The sequence below is a fragment of the Gymnoscopelus braueri genome (genome assembly GCF_963280865.1).
Source record: "Gymnoscopelus braueri genome assembly, chromosome: 4".
NCBI classification, from domain to species: Eukaryota; Metazoa; Chordata; class Actinopteri; order Myctophiformes; family Myctophidae; genus Gymnoscopelus; species Gymnoscopelus braueri.
In genome coordinates, this window is record NC_137605.1 from 18,117,182 (window position 1) to 18,135,620 (window position 18,439).

Genomic DNA, 18,439 nt, shown 5'->3' on the forward strand with positions numbered 1-18,439 from the left:
TGGTTGTAGCTTTACAAACAGAAGAAGAAAAAAATAAGCTAATTCAGAATAGTGTAATGTAATGTACTTTAACTCATGTTCTAGGGTGAAGTGTGTGAACCCTGAAGTGATTGCTGCCATCCCTATTGATCTAGAGCGCATTCTATTCTACAATGGCCCTTAAAGAGTGGTTATCCCGTAATGGAAAAGTCAAAAGGGTTGATTGCTGCGACAGCCACGTTCTGCTTAATACTTCATTTATACATCATCGTTTGATGAAGTCGAGAAATTAGTTGGCGTCTTTTTAGCAAGATCCTTAAACCTGTCTGATGACTCATTGAAAGTAATTTCTTTTTAGCTGTTGAATGATGCCAAAAACATCTACCTGTATGTGTAACGCCATGGTGTAATTTTCCTTTAACAGGATTACTGATTAAATAAAACACCAATACTGACTAAGTAAATGGATCTGCAACTACTAGCTTTAAACATTTTTTGCTCCTTCTTTTTTGTTCTTGTCTCCTTCTCTCTTTTAACACATCATGCCTGTACGTGAAGAAAACTTGGAAGCACAAAATGACCCCACACTCCAGCCTGATTCATACATAGTTGAGCATAGTGTCTCGCACTGAAAATAGCAGATGTACAAGCTCACGGCGCATGTCTTCTATTTTTGGTGTAAGACACCGGCGCACAACTACAGTATGTATGAACCAGGCGTCACTGTGTCCTTCCTTTGACTGAACGAGCTGATAAACACGAGGCAGAAGCATGATTAAACGCATTATTGATACTGATCTTGATTAAACGCATTATTGATAATGATCTTGATTAAACGCATTATTGATACTGATCGTGTGACTATCAGCTGATTGGTGGATAAAAAAGGGTCAAAGTTATATACATTTCTGTTTACAAAACATTCCAGAAAAAAACATTTGTTTAGGAAACCTTTAACTAGTGTGTGTAACTGAAACATAATGCTGTGTAAACAAAATGACAGATACGCACTAGTGTAATTGGTTTTAACCAGTTTTAATTAACCCTGATTACAGCTTAATTACAAGTTTGAAAAAAATAAAATAAAATAAACACGAAAGAATTAAAGTGGAGAAAGTCAATGTTACGTCATGGTGTTGTTAGCTCTCGACTCTCTGAGTGTTACATAACCGCTCGTGGAGAAAGAGAGAGGGAGAGATAGAGATAGAACTTTACAGAGTAAAACAATACACAACTTTTTTTCTTTTTTACTTTTGTTAAAATTGATACAACCCCTCCCTCCCCCCTCCCAAAAATGGAACAAGAAATAAAAATGTACAAGAGCGAGCGAAAGAGAAGAGAGCGAGAGTAGAGCTAATATTATAAAACAAAAATTACAATACAGAACGGAGAAAAAAAAACACAAAAATTCATAAAAGTCCTCCCCCACTGGTGTCTCCCTCTCTGTCCCTCCTTTGCCATTGCTCTGTCAGCATTATCAAACGCTCTCTGAAGTAATATTACACGTTCCGTTTTTTTTTCTTTCTTTTTCCTTCTCTATCTTACAGAATTGTAAAAATGACCACAAAGACAGTGGGGCTGATGATCAGGGGCAGGGTTTCCATGTCAACCCAAGTGATATCAGATGGTGGATGTACTGCAGAAAGCAAGATTCTAAGAGAGCCTGTGGAATAATCATAATAATAATAATTACCATAATAATAATGCCAGAGGAGGTAAAAATGACCCAACGAGAATAATAATATAATAACAACAACAACAATAATCATGAACAGCAATATTGACACCAGAAAAGAAAACATAAAATGAAATAAAACATACGGGAAAAGAGAGAGAGAGGAGAGATAGAGACACAGAGTCTGTCTCTGAACCCAACGGGCCCCGATCAATGTCACCCCCCACTGTCACGGTTGAGTGAGATCACGCCACAGTTTAGCAGGAACTCAGACGACACTTCAGTGCAAGGAGAGATGAAGTAGATAACGAGAGGGGGAGAGAGAGAGAATGAATTAAAGAATGCAGAAAGCAGGCAGTGCAACGCCTCGTCTGTTAATTCGATATGAAGACAGTAGTAGTTCATAAGGCTGCCGTCAGTTCAAACACAGACACGGGTTGGGGATTACATCGCTGGGGGATGAGTTTTGTTTTCGTGTGCATGTTGTGTGTGTGTGTGTGCGCGCGTGCGTTTGTCTACACGCTCCATCCCAGACCATGGGGGTGCGATGAGAACATTTGATGGGCCCGGGGGGGGGGCATGTATTCTACAGTGCCCTGCTATAGATCTGTCTCTTGTCTGTCTCGCCAGTGGCCAGCTCGGAGTGGGTCAACATGGCGGAGGTAACCAATCAGATGTCAATCTGACCCGTCTCCACTGATATTGACAACATACTGACAGACAACAAATACAGAGGCCCACAGTAGCAATGTATGTGGAACATGTGTGCTAAGCAATCTGTGTGTGTGTGTGTGTGTGTGTGTGTGTGTGTGTGTGTGTGTGTGTGTGTGTGTGTGTGTGTGTGTGTGTGTGTGTGTGTGTGGCTTCAGGGGAGGGCAATTCAGGTCAGGCCTCACATGTCATACTTGCAGCTTTTCCAGGATATCTTGCAGTAATCATTAACGCCGTTATTCCCTCACCTCTCTCTCTTTCCTTCTCTCTCTCTGGCTTCTTAACTGGCCTCGGAGCCTCTAATCCAGAGCTGCTGGGAATTGTGGAGTATTAGGCTAACTGTCATAAGGGAAAAGACAGGATCTCCACTTCAGTAACAGCCGTCCGCTAACACAGAGCCTCACACACTCACACCGAGTCCTGGAGGTGGCGTGAGGCCACGGCCAACTCCGGCCAGGGGCCAAGGGATAACTGCTGCAGTGCAATGGGCTGTACAAACAGTAAGAGTGGAGTAATGGCTACTTTAAAAAAGACTACTGCATGTGTATCGAGTGTGCAAGCAGAGAAAACCTGCATGCGTCCACGAGTTCTAAACCTGCTTTGTTTGTGGAGGCAGGTTCTTGCTGGCCCTGTGCTGCTTCTGCTGCTACTGGGACAAGATGTCGACATTCCCTTCCCTTTTTTCTCACCGCCCCCACCCCACCCATTAGCCTAGTCATGTTTTCTGACAGCTCAACATAATCCACTTTATAAAAAGCAAAAGTCCTGAATCAGTCAACCAAATGCAATGCATTCTTTTAAAATCTCTCTTTAATAATTTCATATAGAATATATAAAGATATAGTTTGTATATGTGTGTATTATTAGAGCTCAGTTTTGGGACTTTGTACATAATATATATAAAAACAAGGCATAGAGAGGCAGTGTGTGTGTGTGTGTGTGTGTGTGTGTGTGTGTGTGTGTGTGTGTGTGTGTGTGTGTGTGTGTGTACGAGTGTGTGAGGTCTAAGCGTGCCCTCGCTCTTTCTCTCCATGGCTCTCAGGTCTCTTTAGTTAAATATCTCACACTTATAAACTACAGATCCCACAATTCCTCGGGGGGGGGAACCGAATGATTGAGAAAGACACATATTTGGGGGGGACCACAGTAATTGCTCTGGCACTACAACTGGCACATTTTTATGAGATAGCAGAGAAAGTCTAAGTGTAAGTGCCCGTTATTTCATGATTTTAATCTATAAATGCAAAAAATCTCTGCGTGCGTAACTCATATAAGGAGATCTCTGTATTTGTCGTGTGTGTCCCTTTTTTAAAGAGGCCCATATAGAGATCCCTGATGTCAATCAATATGACGTCATAGTACTGACATCATAGACTGGCATCCAAGTACTATGATAATGGGCACTGCACTAAGTACTCTGTCAACGGGTACAACAGGTATTGCAAAACAGGAGGGGCATGGGCCGGGGGTGGGGGCTACTGTTTGTTAACGACAGATGCTGGCAGAAGATCCAGCTGTGCAGCCGTAATGAGAAACGTCCGTCGCTTCACATGACGCTAAACATTATTTCCATATGGTTTCCTCTATGCTCGCAGGGGTTCATTGCGCCTCTCCCTGCATCCTTGGTAGGAGGGAATAAGACGCGAGGGGAAGATGCAAGCGAGGGAAACATCGATGCAATTTAAGAGACTTGAGGATGGACCCAGAGAGAAAGAGAGGGAGCAAGGAGAGGCGCTAAAAGGCAGTGTTGTGCTTGTGTATGTGGTTGTGTGTGTGTGTGTGTGTGCTTGTGAACTTTTGCTGGTTTAGGTTAACACTAACAAGAATATGATTGTTAAAACAGCTCAAGCTGGTGAAATAGAGGACTTGTGGGGAACCCATGGTCTGTGCGTCCAGTGGGACTCGCTTGATAAGAAGTTGCGCCAACCCTTTTTATGTTGTTAAAAGTATGCAATTTCTCTCACGCAACACGGCCGTCTAATATAAATTATCCACTAAAAGACTGATTTATACTTTGTCGTACGACAGTGTGGTGCAGTGAATAGCTGATCTACAAGCTCACAATCTACAACGATCTCACGATCTACAAGCTTGTGAGCTTGTAGATCGGCTATTTTAGAAAGAAAAATAGGGGCGCCAGGTTTAAAGTAGTCAACCCTTAGCCCATAGGCTACAGTTTAGCTAGCCTAGGCCTTCAGGATAGCCGGTTACCTCACAATCCCTACCCTTAAAACCCCCTCCCACATGAGCTCTTTCACCCACCTTCCATCTCTCCTTGCTGCAGCAAGTTCCTGAGCTACTCCTACACTCTTCTCCTCTGCTCTCTTTTTCCATTCACTTCAGTTCACTTGCTCTGAACCCAAGTCCTGATCATTATACATGGTGGTCCACAAACAGAAAGAGAAAGAGAGAGAGAGAGAGAGAGAGAGAGGTACTAGAGGGGATAGAGAGAAAGCCACAAGGTAGAAGGATATACAAAAAGTCAACGTTCTTAGAGATCAGTGTGCCAGAGAGTGATGGCGAGTGTCTGTGTGTGTGTGTGTGTGTGTGTGTGTGTGTGTGTGTGTGTGTGTGTGTGTGTGTGTGTGTGTGTGTGTGTGTGTGTGTGTGAAAATTGTGGTCCTTGAGTAGCAGTGTCCATTGAAGGTCCATGAGCAAAGCTTCTATTGTGAGTCCTCAAGTCCCATTCACCGCTGGCTGGGTCTTCTTGCAGTGCCACTTGTGTGTGCGTGTGTGTGTCTGTGTGTGTGTGTGTGTGTGTGTCTGTGTGTGTGTGTGTCCATCCAATGAACATACAGCGATCGGCTTCCCTGAGTGGAGTGGGTCAGTTTTTCGGAGGAGTTGCCACCCAACATTCACCCACTGCCGTTGGAGATGAGCGCTCCTGTTTAACTGTCCCCTGGCATGTCGAAAGTAAAACCCAACAGGGATAAACATCTCCATAATATTCCTTTCACTCTCTCACCCCTAACTCCTCCCTGTTTAAAACGTATTTTTTTTTAGTTTGGCTCTGTTCCATGTTCCTAACTCCAGGGCTGTGAGTTTTAGATTCAGGCACTTTTTTCCTTTTCATTTTGAAGCCCTGTCATTTTTTTCAGTGTAAAGAAATAGCAAATGTAGGTACACAAACGTCCCCTCCCATGTTTCTGCTGGCTGCCGTAGCTGGGCTGGTGGCGGCTGGTCACACAGAGAAGGGTGACCGCTCGCGTTGATAAGAGCAGGAGGAAGAGAGGTGGGATTGGGATCTTCCACATCATCATCATCATCTCCTCTCGTCTCCTTATGAGGAAGTCTCAGCTGAGCCCTGATCCTAACCGTGTGTGTGTGTGTGTGTGTGTGTGTGTGTGTGTGTGTGTGTGTGTGTGTGTGTGTGTGTGTGTGTGTGTGCGTGTGTGTGTGCGTGTTGGCCTGTACTCTCAGTTCACTGGGAGGTTTCGGGTGTCGGGTACGGTTCTTGGGAGGTTTCAGTATTGGGGCGGGGGGGCTAGTGGAGAGCGGGTCCATTTACAATTCTTTTTCCACTTCCATCTCCCTCCCTCCACTGAACCGCAACTGCGTGTTAGTTTGATGACCTGACGAAGACGTGTTTTTACATGGAAACGTTGTCACTGTAGTACTTGCACCCCCCAAAAAAAAAGAGGAAAAAAAGGCTTTAATTCGTCAAAGCTGCTCCAGTGCCTTTGTTCTTTTAGTTCTACGTGTCCTCCTCCTGTGATACACCGGACCTGCCTGAACCTGGCTCGAGGCGCGGTGGAACTCCCTTTCTTGACTGACGTGTTAGTGTTTGAGCCGTGTGTGTGTGTGTGTGTGTGTGTGTGTGTGTGTGTGTGTGTGTGTGTGTGTGTGTGCGAGATCAGCAGTCTTTGTTCTCCAGGGACAGTTGTGCTGTGGCGCGGTGCAGCTCGGCGCCCACGTGCCGGTGCGCGGCCAGGAGGTGGGATGAGGAGGAGGAGGAGGAGGGTGGTGTCGGTGGCGGCGCCACGGAGCCGTTGTTGTAGCCCAGCGGAGGGGATCGGGACGGGGGGGGGCTGCCCGTCCCATTCTCCTCCATGGCCTCGTCCTCCGCCCCCTCGCCGTTCCTCCGCCTCTCTCGCTCCACTTCGGCCCGTACCTTCTTGTCGTCCGTCTCCTCCGGCAGGGAGGAGGACGCCGTCGACGACGCCTCCATGCGTTGGTCCTCGCTCCAGCGCCGCTTGAAGCGCAGCTTCAGCGGGATGCATTTGGTCTGGGACGGGGAAGGGATGGCGTGGGACGGGGAAGGAGGCGGAGGAGGGGTGGTGTCGTCGTCCGCCGGCTCGGCCGGCTCGCTCTTCACGGAGCTCCCCGGCACGCATAGCCCGTGGGCGGAGGCGGCGGAGGAGGAGGAGGAAGAGGAGGCGAAGAAGGGCGATAGGAGGCCGGGCGGCGGCGGGGCAGGGGCCTTGAAGACGTCCTCGTCCAGGTCTTCGTCGGGCTGGTGGTGGTGATGATGAGGATGATGGTGGTGGAGGTGGTGGAGGTGGTGGGCGGCCGTGCCGTTAGCCAGGTGGTGGTGGTGTTGGTGGAGGAGGTGGAGCGGTTGGTGGAGGTGTAGGTGGGGATGGAGTGGGGCTCGGGCGTGGCGGGCCGAGAAGAGCTCAAAGTCTTCGTCCCGTTCGTCGGGGTCCTCGTCGCTGATGTCCGTCACCTCCACCTCCTCCTCCGACTCGATGTCTGAGATGGGCTCCACCTGGACGGACAGATAGAGAGTGAGGGAGGTCAAGAGAGGGGATTAATAATAATAATATTATTATTATTAACCCATTAAGACCTGAAGATCCGTCTCCTAAATCTCAACAGTATTCTGAAAAACGTATGTTTCTATATCAGTGGTGCTCAATCTTTTTCATGTCAGGGCCCCCCACAATTATATGTATTTGGCCGCGGACCCCCATCAAAATATTTTGTTCCAGGGACCCCCAGAAGCAAAGATTTGAGTTAAAAATGTTCGCTTTAAAAATATATTATGTTCAAAGATTTGCACACATTTTTATGATTTTTCAAAAATAGCAGATATACAAGCTCGTAGCGCGGCACTCGGTGCCGCGCTATGAGCTTGTATATCTGCTATTTTTGAATAGCCTAAAGTGTAAAATAATGCTTTTTAGCTCAAATCAAAAAATGACACAGTTCCAGGTATTAATGGGTTAAGAGAGGGGATTGGTGGAAAGGAAAACAGGGAGACACATTGAGAGAGTTGAAGCGTTCACAACCTTAGGGGGAGGGGGATTAATTCCCCCTAAAGCATGTGTTTTCAAACTGGTGTTTGTGTCATGAGTACATCCACACAGAACGCAGATATTACGTGGTGATAAATTGTGAGACACGATTTTTCTTCGGAACACGGTTGATTTTTCACTGCGAATAAAGGCATGAACTATACATCAGCTACTGCATATGAATAGTTAGATGCAGAATATTTGCTGTGCATTTTCATATCGTTTATTCTTCATGTCCCCGCTGTGTAAAGACCTTTACAATGATACGTTTCTCCAGACTTTAGGCTTTATTATTATTAATGTTTACTAGTAAGGCTTCACCAAGTATTACAATTCTTCTATTTTATTGAGACGTACTAGAAGTTATTAGGGGTGTGGGAAAAAATCGATTCATACTCGAATGGCGATACAAATGTTCTCATTTTCCCAAAAACGTTTTAAAAAACGTTTTAAATTATAATATTATTTTTCTTTCATATTTTAATATTTTTTTTTTTCCAGAATTTTTGTATAATTAAATTTTTGAGAAGTGGCAAGTTCTGGGCTGAATCGGGGGAAAAAAAGATTTTGAATGGGAAAAAAAACGCTTTTGAATCGAGAATCGTTTGTTTTGATAAAATCTGAATCGTGACCCAAAGAATCAGAATCGAATCGTGAGATAGCAGACGATTCACAGCCCTAGAAGTTGTGTTGCCGCTGTGGTGTGTTTGACTGTACTGTGTATTTCTATCTCTTGTCTGTTTTGAATTCTACAAAATCATTCACCTGCACAACACGGTCTCTACCGTGTTCTGTCTCACCTTGATCTTAGGCAGGCCCGCACTGTTGAGCGACTGCGTGGACGAGGAGTTGGAGACGAACCCCGACCCGCTGGCCGAGCTCAGGTCGCTGCCGAACGACAGCGAGGACCCGAGGCCGGAGGTGCAGGACGACGACAGGGAGCTCTGCCGGGGCGTGCCCTTCCTACCCAGCGGCGGTGGCTGCAGCTTGAACTTGAAGGACGACATGTGGGGGGGCGGCGGCGGCGGCGGCTCCTCGCTCAGGTGCAGCGGGTGGTGGCTGACGGGGTGGGAGAGCTGGTGGGCCGAGTGCGGCGCGGAGTGGTGGTGGTGGTGGTGGTGGTGAGCCAGAGACGGGTGGTGGTGCCTCTCTCCTCCTCCGCCTCCCCCCCTCTCTCCTCCTCCTCCCGGCCGCTCTCCCCTCTCTCGCTCGTTGGCCTTGTCGGCGGGCGGGATGCGGTGCGGCTGGGGGATGATGATGTTGGGGTAGTGGAGGAAGGCGCGCGGGCTGAGGTGGTAGTTGTAGACGGACTGCGTGTGGGCCTGCAGGTAGCGCTTCATGTCCTCCGGGTTGAAGGAGAAGTGCGAGCCCAGCATGGGGGAGAGGGTGGGGGAGGGGGTGTAGGGCAGGTGGGAGGACGGGGTCATGGAGAGCGCGGGGGACGACAGCGGAGGAGGCGCGAGGAGCCCGCCGGCTCCTCCCGGCCCGGGGAGGGGCGACACGGGAAACGGGGACAGAGACTCCTGGTGGACCCTGTGGCCCCGGCTCCCCGGGTGCCCGGCGCCTCCGTACATGCGGAACAGCGACTCGTGTGACAGACGAGGGTGGATCATACTCCTGTATCCTATAGTCCCGCCGCCGCCACCTCCTCCTCCTCCTCCTCCTACTCCTACCCCGCTCCTCTCCCCGCCTCCTCCTCCTCCTCTCTCGTCCCCGGCCACGCCGTTGCCCTCCTCGATCTCAGAGTTGACGGAGGTGCCGTCGCTGCAGTCGCTGACCGAGCCGCGGGCGATGCGCCGGGCCACGGCGCTGAACATGCCGCCGGGGCTTCGCAGCTCCTCGTTGGGCGACAGCACGTCGGAGGGCGTGTGGGCCGTGGACGTGGGGAAGCGGAAGTGGGAGCCCGCGCCGGAGGGGACCGGGGGGGCACTCTGCGGAACACCACTCCCTGTGAGAGAGAGAAAAGTGTTTAATGATCTCAGATCACAAGCCGAATTCAAACCCCGCAATGCAAGCAGTTCTGCATCTACAGTACATCTACAGCAGTGGTTCTCAAACTTTTTCATATCAAGGACCCCCAAAATGATATGTATTTGGCCGCGGACCCCCATCTCAAAATATTTTGTTCCAGGGACCCCCAGAAGCAAAGATTTGAGTTACAAATGTTCGCTTTAAAAAATATATAAATTCATAGATTTGCACAAAATGTTCAAGATTTTTCAAAAATAGCAGATCTACAAGCTCATAGCGCGGCACTCGGTACTGCGCTATGAGCTTGTAGATCTGCTATTTTTGAATAGCCAAAGTGTAAAAGGTTAAAGTGGTTAAAATTATTGTAATGCTATATTAACAAATTTTTCTGGGTAACCCCTGGAAACCCCCCAAGTTCAAAATGAAAGGAGGAGGAAAGACATGGAGGGTCATTCAACAAAAAGATAAAACTACAATAAAGAAATGGAATTGTAAGTACATTTACAACTATGTTTATGCAACGTATAGGCTGTGCATATGCTACATTGGCTTCTCAGCCTCCACTGGAGAAGGGAGAGAGACAAGAGGTCTGTTGATTAGAGATAATATACGTATACGTCGTCTTTGGTGTAATCCTATGTAATCTAGCTATCCTATTGTAGGATTAGGTGATGTCTGTACAGGACACACGCACACGCACACGCGCGCGCACGTACCAGTCGAGCCCATGTCAATGAAGGGGTAGTTGACGAGGACCAGTTTGTTGAAGTTGAACTTGTAGGTGAACCTCTTGCCTTTGGTCTTATGGAGGATCCTCTTATTGTAGTAATACCTGGAGAGAGAGACACATATAGACCTGGTTCAAAACAAAACACACTGGGTCCTCTTACACAACACAATACACACACACACACACACTCATAGCAGGTAAAAATCAGCCTCGTTAAGTGTGGCTAACAGGACACGACTGGTTGTTGTAGTGGGAAGCGTGGTTGTAGTGGTTGTAGAAGCAGGTGTGAAAGTGTGTAACTGTATAACTTATACAGTATAAGTGTGAATCAGGGCATCGCTGAAAAAAAGCATTAGTACCCAGTGAACCTACCTGGATAAAAAAGGGTTTAAAATAAATATATACGGTTAATAATCTACACAAAGACCACCTAGAGATGAGACTGAGTGATGGACAGAGTGTGCGTGTGTGCGTGCGTGCGTGTGTGCGCGCGTGCGTGCGTGCATGTGTGAGTGCGTGCATGTGCGTAGGGTAAACAGACATTAAATAAATCAGACATCAGCCTTTGTAGCGTAACCGCATTAGGGCCATCTAAGCTCCCAACAGGACATGCATGTAGTGCACGTGAGTACAATATGTATAAGGTACTCTATGTGTGCGACTTGTGTGGGAGCAACATGACATGGTGTGCTTAAGCAATGCAGGGATATCTGTGGCATGGTGTGCGGTACATGTGCTCACATCACATCCACATCCAGCCATGTTGGAGACAGGAGGTAGAAAAAACAGAGAGGATGTTTTAAGGCTAAAGTGTGCACCACCCCCCCCCCCCCCCTCTCCCATCGACCCCACACACACACACACACACACATCACGTCATTCATTCTGCTAAATGGTCCCATCTCTTTATGTAACACTAAAGCAACGCCAACAGCAGTACACCACGACATTATCTGTTTATGTAATGTCCTCTCTTTCTAACCCCTACCTACCCCTTTCCCTCTCTCTGTCTTTCTCAGGGCGACAGAGGTCTATAAGGTTCCATTTCTATGAACCTTTATCCTCCCCTGGATCTTTATGTAACATCCTCCTAGCGTCCCCCTTTCCCCTTTACGTAACCTCTGGACGTCATGGTCACTGACCTCCACACACATCACTCTGACCAGAGAGAGAGGGAGAGAGAGAGAGAGGGAGAGAATGAGAGAGCAAGCGACAGTCAGTGAGTGAGTGAGTGAGTGAGTGAGTGAGTGAGTCACAGAGAAAGCGAGTATGTGAGCAAGAGAGAGACCTCTGAACTACAACTCTCTCAGAGTGTTGACAGATAAGTAGTAGTACTAGTAGTAGTAGTAGTAGTAGTAGAAGTAGTAGTAGTAGTCAGGGTTGCCAGATCTGCTTATTATAATTTCCCCGCAAGATTTTATTTGAAACTAGCCGATCTACAAGCTCACAACGTGCCGCATTGCGACGCGTTGTGAGCTTGTAGATCTGCTATTTTCAAATAGCTGATGTATATGTTTAAGTGCTCATGTGGCCCATAGTCGCTTCTTTTGGGCTGGTTTTCCTAGACCTGGTTGCTTGTTTCTCTCACAGAATCTGGCAACACTGGTAGTAGTATGATTGACTTGTATTGTGCCCAAATATGAACATGCCTGATGTCAGCACAAATCGGCATTGTTGGGCAATAGTTTCTGTTGTGATGATGTCAAATGCCCATATAGTCAAATGCCCAAGAGGGAGGGAGAGAGAGGGGGGGAGAGGAAGAGAGGGACTATAGAGCATCGCAGTTCCCGCCCACTTCCTGGTTTTTCGTGGTGCCGGAAGGAACAACTCAATGCATTTTTCCCATTGACATTTCCAAAAATATTTATATCTATTAATTTAAGCCTCGAATCAAGCCATCATGACATGACATGAATCATGACCATAAAACGTTTGATTCTGTGATTTCTTTTTTTGAAAACGGCAAAACAAAGGGTATTTATTAAATATAGTATATCATATAATTAAATATAAAATAAAGAAAAATCACAGAAAAAAACGTTTTATGGTCATGATTCATGTCATGTCATGATGGCTTGATTCGAGGCTTAAATTAATAGATATAAATATTTTTGCAAATGACAATGGGAAAAATGCATTGAGTTTTTCCTTCCGGCACCAGGAAAAACCAGGAAGTGGGCGGGAACTGCGATGCTCTATAGTGCATACTTCGGCTTGAATTAGTCAATGCAGGTTTTATTTTTAGAACACCTAGTGGGAGGTGTACTTTTGACCTACATGTCTGTCTGTAATACTCTGTATACGTTTGTTCATGTGTTTGTTTATATAACTCGTAAAATTCCAAGGGTTAGACCTAGTTTATCTGTCAACTCGAAACATTCACTCAGTAAGTAAGTAAATAAATGAATACAATATTATTATAAATGGATTTCCACAACCCGAGCTCTACCCGACCAGTTTCCTTACATGTGGGGGCCTGAAATTGAGAACTCTGGGGCCATGTTGCTCTTGCGTCACACTCCAGGGGGTCCAATAGGCGGTCAACGAGTGTGCTGTGCGTGTGTGTGTAATGTGGAGAGTTGCTGACTATCATTATCAGACTATGGCCAGACAGACGGCCTTCACCCCGCCGGTCTCACTCTGTCTCTCTCTCTCTCTCTCTGTCTAATTACAGTATGCTTATCACACTTGCTGGACTCTTTTGTGTGGCGCTCTGACCACAGACTGTTGCTCTTTTTCACTCAGGCCTCCATCCTCTCTCATCTCACTGTATCCCTCTGATATCTCTCTCTCTCTCTCACTGGGTCTCATCACCACCCCCACCTCTTCTCTTTATCCCTCGCTCTGCTCTTGATCGTCCCCTGAGGCGAAAGAGAGAGAGAGAGAGAGAGAGAGAGGACAGGCCTGTACTGTTGAAAACATTGTTTACGCCAGGGACAAAGCGGCATGTAATTTGCTCTAGGGGAGGCACTCACAATGGCTGGGAAGGAGAGGAGAGGAGAGGAGAGGAGAGGAGAGGAGAGGAGAGGAGAGGAGAGGAGAGGAGAGGAGAGGAGAGATGAGAAGTCAAAAGACAGGCCAGTAGGAAGACCCAAACCCCGATATGTGACAATGAAAAGTTATATTTATTTTAGAACCTCATTTGGGCTCAACTTCTCACAACAGTCCACAGTGCCACTGAACCCAATACTCTTATACTCAGAAAGAAAAGACAACAGCTAAATAATAATAATAGTCTAGTAAAGGGCTGCAACTCCCATGGTAAATGCTCCTCACATGTGCAACCCAAACAGACATCTTGAACTTCACTTTAGCTGGTTATTCGATTTCTAAAATTGTGTTTGTTTCATTTTCTGTTGATGGATTATTCTACTGATCGTTTCACACATGGCCTGGTAACAGGGTTGCCAGATCTGCTTATTATAATTTCCCCGCAATATTGTATTTGAAAATAGCCGATCTACAAGCTTGCGACGCGTTGTGAGCTTGTAGATCGGCTATTTTCAAATAGCTGATGTATATGTTAAAGTGCTCATGTGGCCCATAGTCGCTTCTTTTGGCCTGGTTTTCCTAGACCTGGTTGCTTGTTTCTCTCACATAATCTGGCAACACGTGGCCTGGTAATCTAAAGGATGTGGTTATTATTAAACAGATCCACTTGGTTCAGTGTAGTAGGATCATGGCAGGAAGTGCAGCCAGATGATAAGCAGTTGATGCGCGGCTGTTACATGCGGCGCATGTTGCTAATGCGTAAGAACAAGACTGAAAGGTCGCCCTTTTCCTATTCTCCCTCTCTCTCTCTCTCCGTCTCTCTCCCTCTCCCTCTCTCTCTTTGAAGAGCATTTGAACTCACTTCAAAAGAGAAGAAAGGGATTCTTTGAGCGCCTGTGTTTAGCTGCCCACCGCACTCGCCTTACACACACACACACACACACACACACAACTGAGCATGGAAACACCCACGAGTGCATGCGTGTGTGCACAGACTGCACAGACTGCACACACACACACACCTCTCGAATGTACTCCGACAGTCTATGATTGCAATCTCACCTTTGACCTTACGCAATGTCACACACATACTCCAACACACACACACACACACACACACACACACACACACACACACACACACACACACACACACACACACACACACACACACACACACACACACACACACACACACACACACACACACACACACACACACACACACACAGTATGCATGTAACAGCATGTGCATGCTCTCACACATATGCATATCCTGAGTATATATATATGTACTTCCCAGGGAAACATCTTTATCCTGCTCCCTGTTGCATCATAGAATAAGATTGAACAATGTTATGTCGGACTTAGTAAAAGCCTTCCATGAAGCACACTGTGTGTGTGTGTGTGTGTGTGTGTGTGTGTGTGTGTGTGTGTGTGTGTGTGTGTGTGTGTGTGTGTGTGTGTGTGTGTGTGTGTGTGTGTGTGTGTGTGTGCGTGCGTGCGTGCGGAGGCCACGGATTAAGCCGTACACAAACCTGATGTACTGTACAAAACATACAGATATCAACACTCACACACACATACACACAAGAGGGGGAGAGAAACTGACAAGAGAGTGCATGAGAAAGAAAGAGAGAGAAAAATGAAGAGGTGAGAAAAAGGGGAAGCAATGAGCAAACCATATTCAAATTCTAGGTCAGTGTCAGACAACATTGTACTTAAGCACTCAGGCATGACTGATGATTAGATACGACTTTTATTTAATATTCAAGTAACTAAACCATACACTATCTTGTCTTAAAACCTCAGTTTGGTGGACATTCAGTATCATGACCAGACATGAGAGCACAGAGTTTGTTCTATACCACAATTAATATATACTGTATATAGACTTGAGACCGTAGTGTGTTTATATTTATCATGTCATTATATTGTCCAAACCCCCCCCCCAAAAAAAACTGATATTCAGAAATAACAAAAACAGCTAATGTATATTTAGATCACCATTCATCATACGACAAAGAATATAGGGTCTAAAAGTTTAATTAATATAAACATACCCTATATACTGTATATATTAAGTGTCGCACAGCACAGGACAAACTGTGCAGTCTCTCACCTCAGTGCATTATTGTCCTTATACCAACCAACCGCACATACCAAGGACAAAAAAAAGAGACTGTATTTATATTTCTTTCTTAATGAATTAAGAAGTCGTTAGTAATTTGAGAGGTCGAGCAAACAAATGCTGTCTTCTTGCCAACAGCAGCTTCAGCAGTTTGTTTGCTCAGGTTATATGCAGTTAAATATATCAGGAGTATTGATTTAGAACAGTGATTAAACCTCTAACCAGGACCATGTTTGAGGTGATCTGATAATAACGGGAGGCAGCAGGGGTGAATCCATCATCTGCAAGCCAATGAAAAATGTGTATTTTCCATTGCCATGGATGGTATGAATATATATATTGTCTGTTATATCAACAGAACAAACTGTGTTCTCTCGATACTATACATTTATCACATACCCAGCCTTTATTTGCCTTGGCTGATAGGTTGATAAAAGGACCATTGGGTGAAACCATGCTAAGGATCGCATAATGACGTGTTGCTCTAAATCTAGCGCATTTTCTGTGAGGGGAAATATAATGTTGAATAATGTAATGTTGACTAAAATATATTTTTATTTTTAAATTTACGTTTTTAAATATTGTGTGCCGCTTATGTTGACATTACGGACCAGTTATAGTTGTCGTTGGCTTGGTCATTAACTGGCTGACATTTAAATGGCTTTGATTCAGAGTGCCATTCAGCATGTCAGTGTCTAGGAGTATCAAACACATTTTTGGTATTTTCCAATTGTGCGTGTTCCCAACACTGAAAAACACAAATGCTGTCCAAGTATTCTGTCACATTATACAAAGCGTGATGGGGCAGTTCATAAAAAAAGAGCAGAAACAAGGCTGTGGGAATGCGATAAAGTAATTATCACTTGGCATTCATCAACAAATGCCCGGGTGATAATATATACAGTAAAAAGGAACAGGCTGACTAACTTACGCGAGTGAATCAAAAGTCTGGCAGGAAAAATATGCGGGGTGTTCCCCTTTAAGAACAATGGTGCATAAAGCTATTGGCTTTATCCCATAATAATATGATATCTGTGTAAGCTCACCAATCTATTTCTGGAGCACTCTACAAACACACCCATACACACACACACACCCACCCACACACATGTACACACACGCACAGCCACTCCCCCACCACACACACACACACACACAGGCTTTTATACATCCGAGCGCAAACAGTGGAGTGGGGACGCACAACACACAAACACACTCTGAAGTGTGCATGTACACACACACACACAAACAGACGAATGCACACAGGCAAGCCATACCTCCCCTATTGTTGGGCTGTAAATAGGCCCTGACTGTGACAGGAAGTTGGGATTACAATACTCCCCATGAGTCCAGTGTTTATTTTCTGCCACTTTCGTCAGCATCGGCTGGCACCCCCCCCGACCCGCGCCCGCACACACACACACACACACGCGCACACACAAGCACCAGCTGCTCGCACTCAGGTGCGTGCACGACCTGTGACACGCGTGTGCGTGTGTGTACGTAGTTTGATGAGTGTTTCCTCTATGTGGAGGCAATAAAATGTGTTTGTGTATGGCGGGGGGTGCTGGACTGGGGGTCCGATTAGACAAGGTGTCACATGCTGTTTGAGTTTGTGGATGTCGCTGTGAATGTGTGTGTGTGTGTGTGTGTGTGTGTGTGTGTGTGTGTGTGTGTGTGTGTGTGTGTGTGTGTGTGTGTGTGTGTGGACTGTGGAGAGAGGAGGGGTCTGATTAGGCTGGTCACATGCTACGTGGGTGCTAGAGTGCGCTCCACCGTACTCTGGGGTGATAGTGTGTGTGTGTGTGTGTGTGTGTGTGCGTGCGTGCGCGTGTGCACATGCGGTGTGAGTGTGTATTCTGCCCTCACAGCAAATCAAAGGGCCTATTCTGTGTGGGGGAACAATGAGGAGTGCACAAGGCACATTACTGGAAACACATACATGCTTACACATGCACACAATGGAGACACAATACATGTAGACTAGAGCACTGATCAACACATGCAGTCATACACTGTCTCTGTGTCCCTGTGTGTGCGTGTGTGTGTATGTGCGTGTGTTCACTTCCACACAATGGCCTGTTGTGGGGCTTCTGACCTATTAAACAGGCACACTTTGTGTATACGCATGTGCATGTGCGTGCGTGTGCGTTTAGCTCGTTAGTGTGGTAAGAAGTAATGCATGTTTGTATGTGCATGTGTTTTTTTCAGTCAGTGTGTGTGAATAACTGCATGCATGTGTATGAGATGCATTTAAATGTGTATGTGTGTTTAAGAGACGGTGCCCCTGTATGCACAATCGCATGTATGTGTGTGTGTGTGTGTGTGTGTGTGTGTGTGTGTGTCTGTGTTTCTGTGCTGTTAATCTTTGCCAGCTGTGCATGTGATGGTGCCCCCTGACCTGTGACCTCTGCTGCTGGAGCCTGAACACTGGCTGTTGAACTGGGGGGCGGTGTGTGTGTGTGTGTGTGTGTGTGTGTGTGTGTGTGTGTGTGTGTGTGTGTGTGTGTGTGTGTGTGTGTGTGTGTGTGAGTGAGAGAGAGACTGGGACCTCTTAGCTTGATTGCACTCATTAGGTCAGTACTCTGTCTGCCAATGACTAATTGGCAAAGGACTCCCATTACGTCTCTACTGCTCTGTATTTACTGCACCTCTACTTAGAACGGAGAGAGAGAGAGAGAAAGAGAGAAGGTGGGGGGTTAAAGTTGGGGAGGGGGGGGTTAAAAGTTAACCTCATGAACCCCAGCATCCCTATTCTGGCCGTGTCATAAACGAACATTGTGCGAAAGTAGGAGAACAAGCTCTCAATGTCACACGTTGTTGTAGCTTCTAGATCAGCTATTTCCGTAGATCTGATGTACCAAGTATAGAACCCTCAACCCTGGAGGGCACCACGGTCAACAAAGTATGTAGGGTTTAAGTGGTTAAAGCTGGATTTATAATTAGATGTGCACCGGTGTCGCAACACCAAAAATAGCTGATCTACAAGATCTACAATGTGTGTCGTACGGTGT

General features: G+C 46.3%; 1 protein-coding gene across 2 annotated transcripts in view; it reads right to left on the bottom strand.

Annotated features, from left to right (window-relative positions):
- Positions 1–998: 998 nt before the first annotated feature.
- The window catches only part of erfl3 (Ets2 repressor factor like 3), a 69,619-nt gene continuing 52,178 nt past the window's right edge, over positions 999–18,439 (bottom strand). For both annotated transcript variants that reach the window (XM_080425633.1, XM_080425632.1), the window contains exons 3-5: positions 10,290–10,405; positions 8,403–9,550; positions 999–7,073 (exon numbers count right to left, since the gene is read on the bottom strand). In XM_080425633.1, the coding sequence (XP_080281759.1) occupies positions 6,219–7,073; positions 8,403–9,550; positions 10,290–10,405 (2,119 nt within the window). In that variant the 3' untranslated portion in view covers positions 999–6,218. The remainder of the gene's footprint in view (positions 7,074–8,402; positions 9,551–10,289; positions 10,406–18,439) is intronic.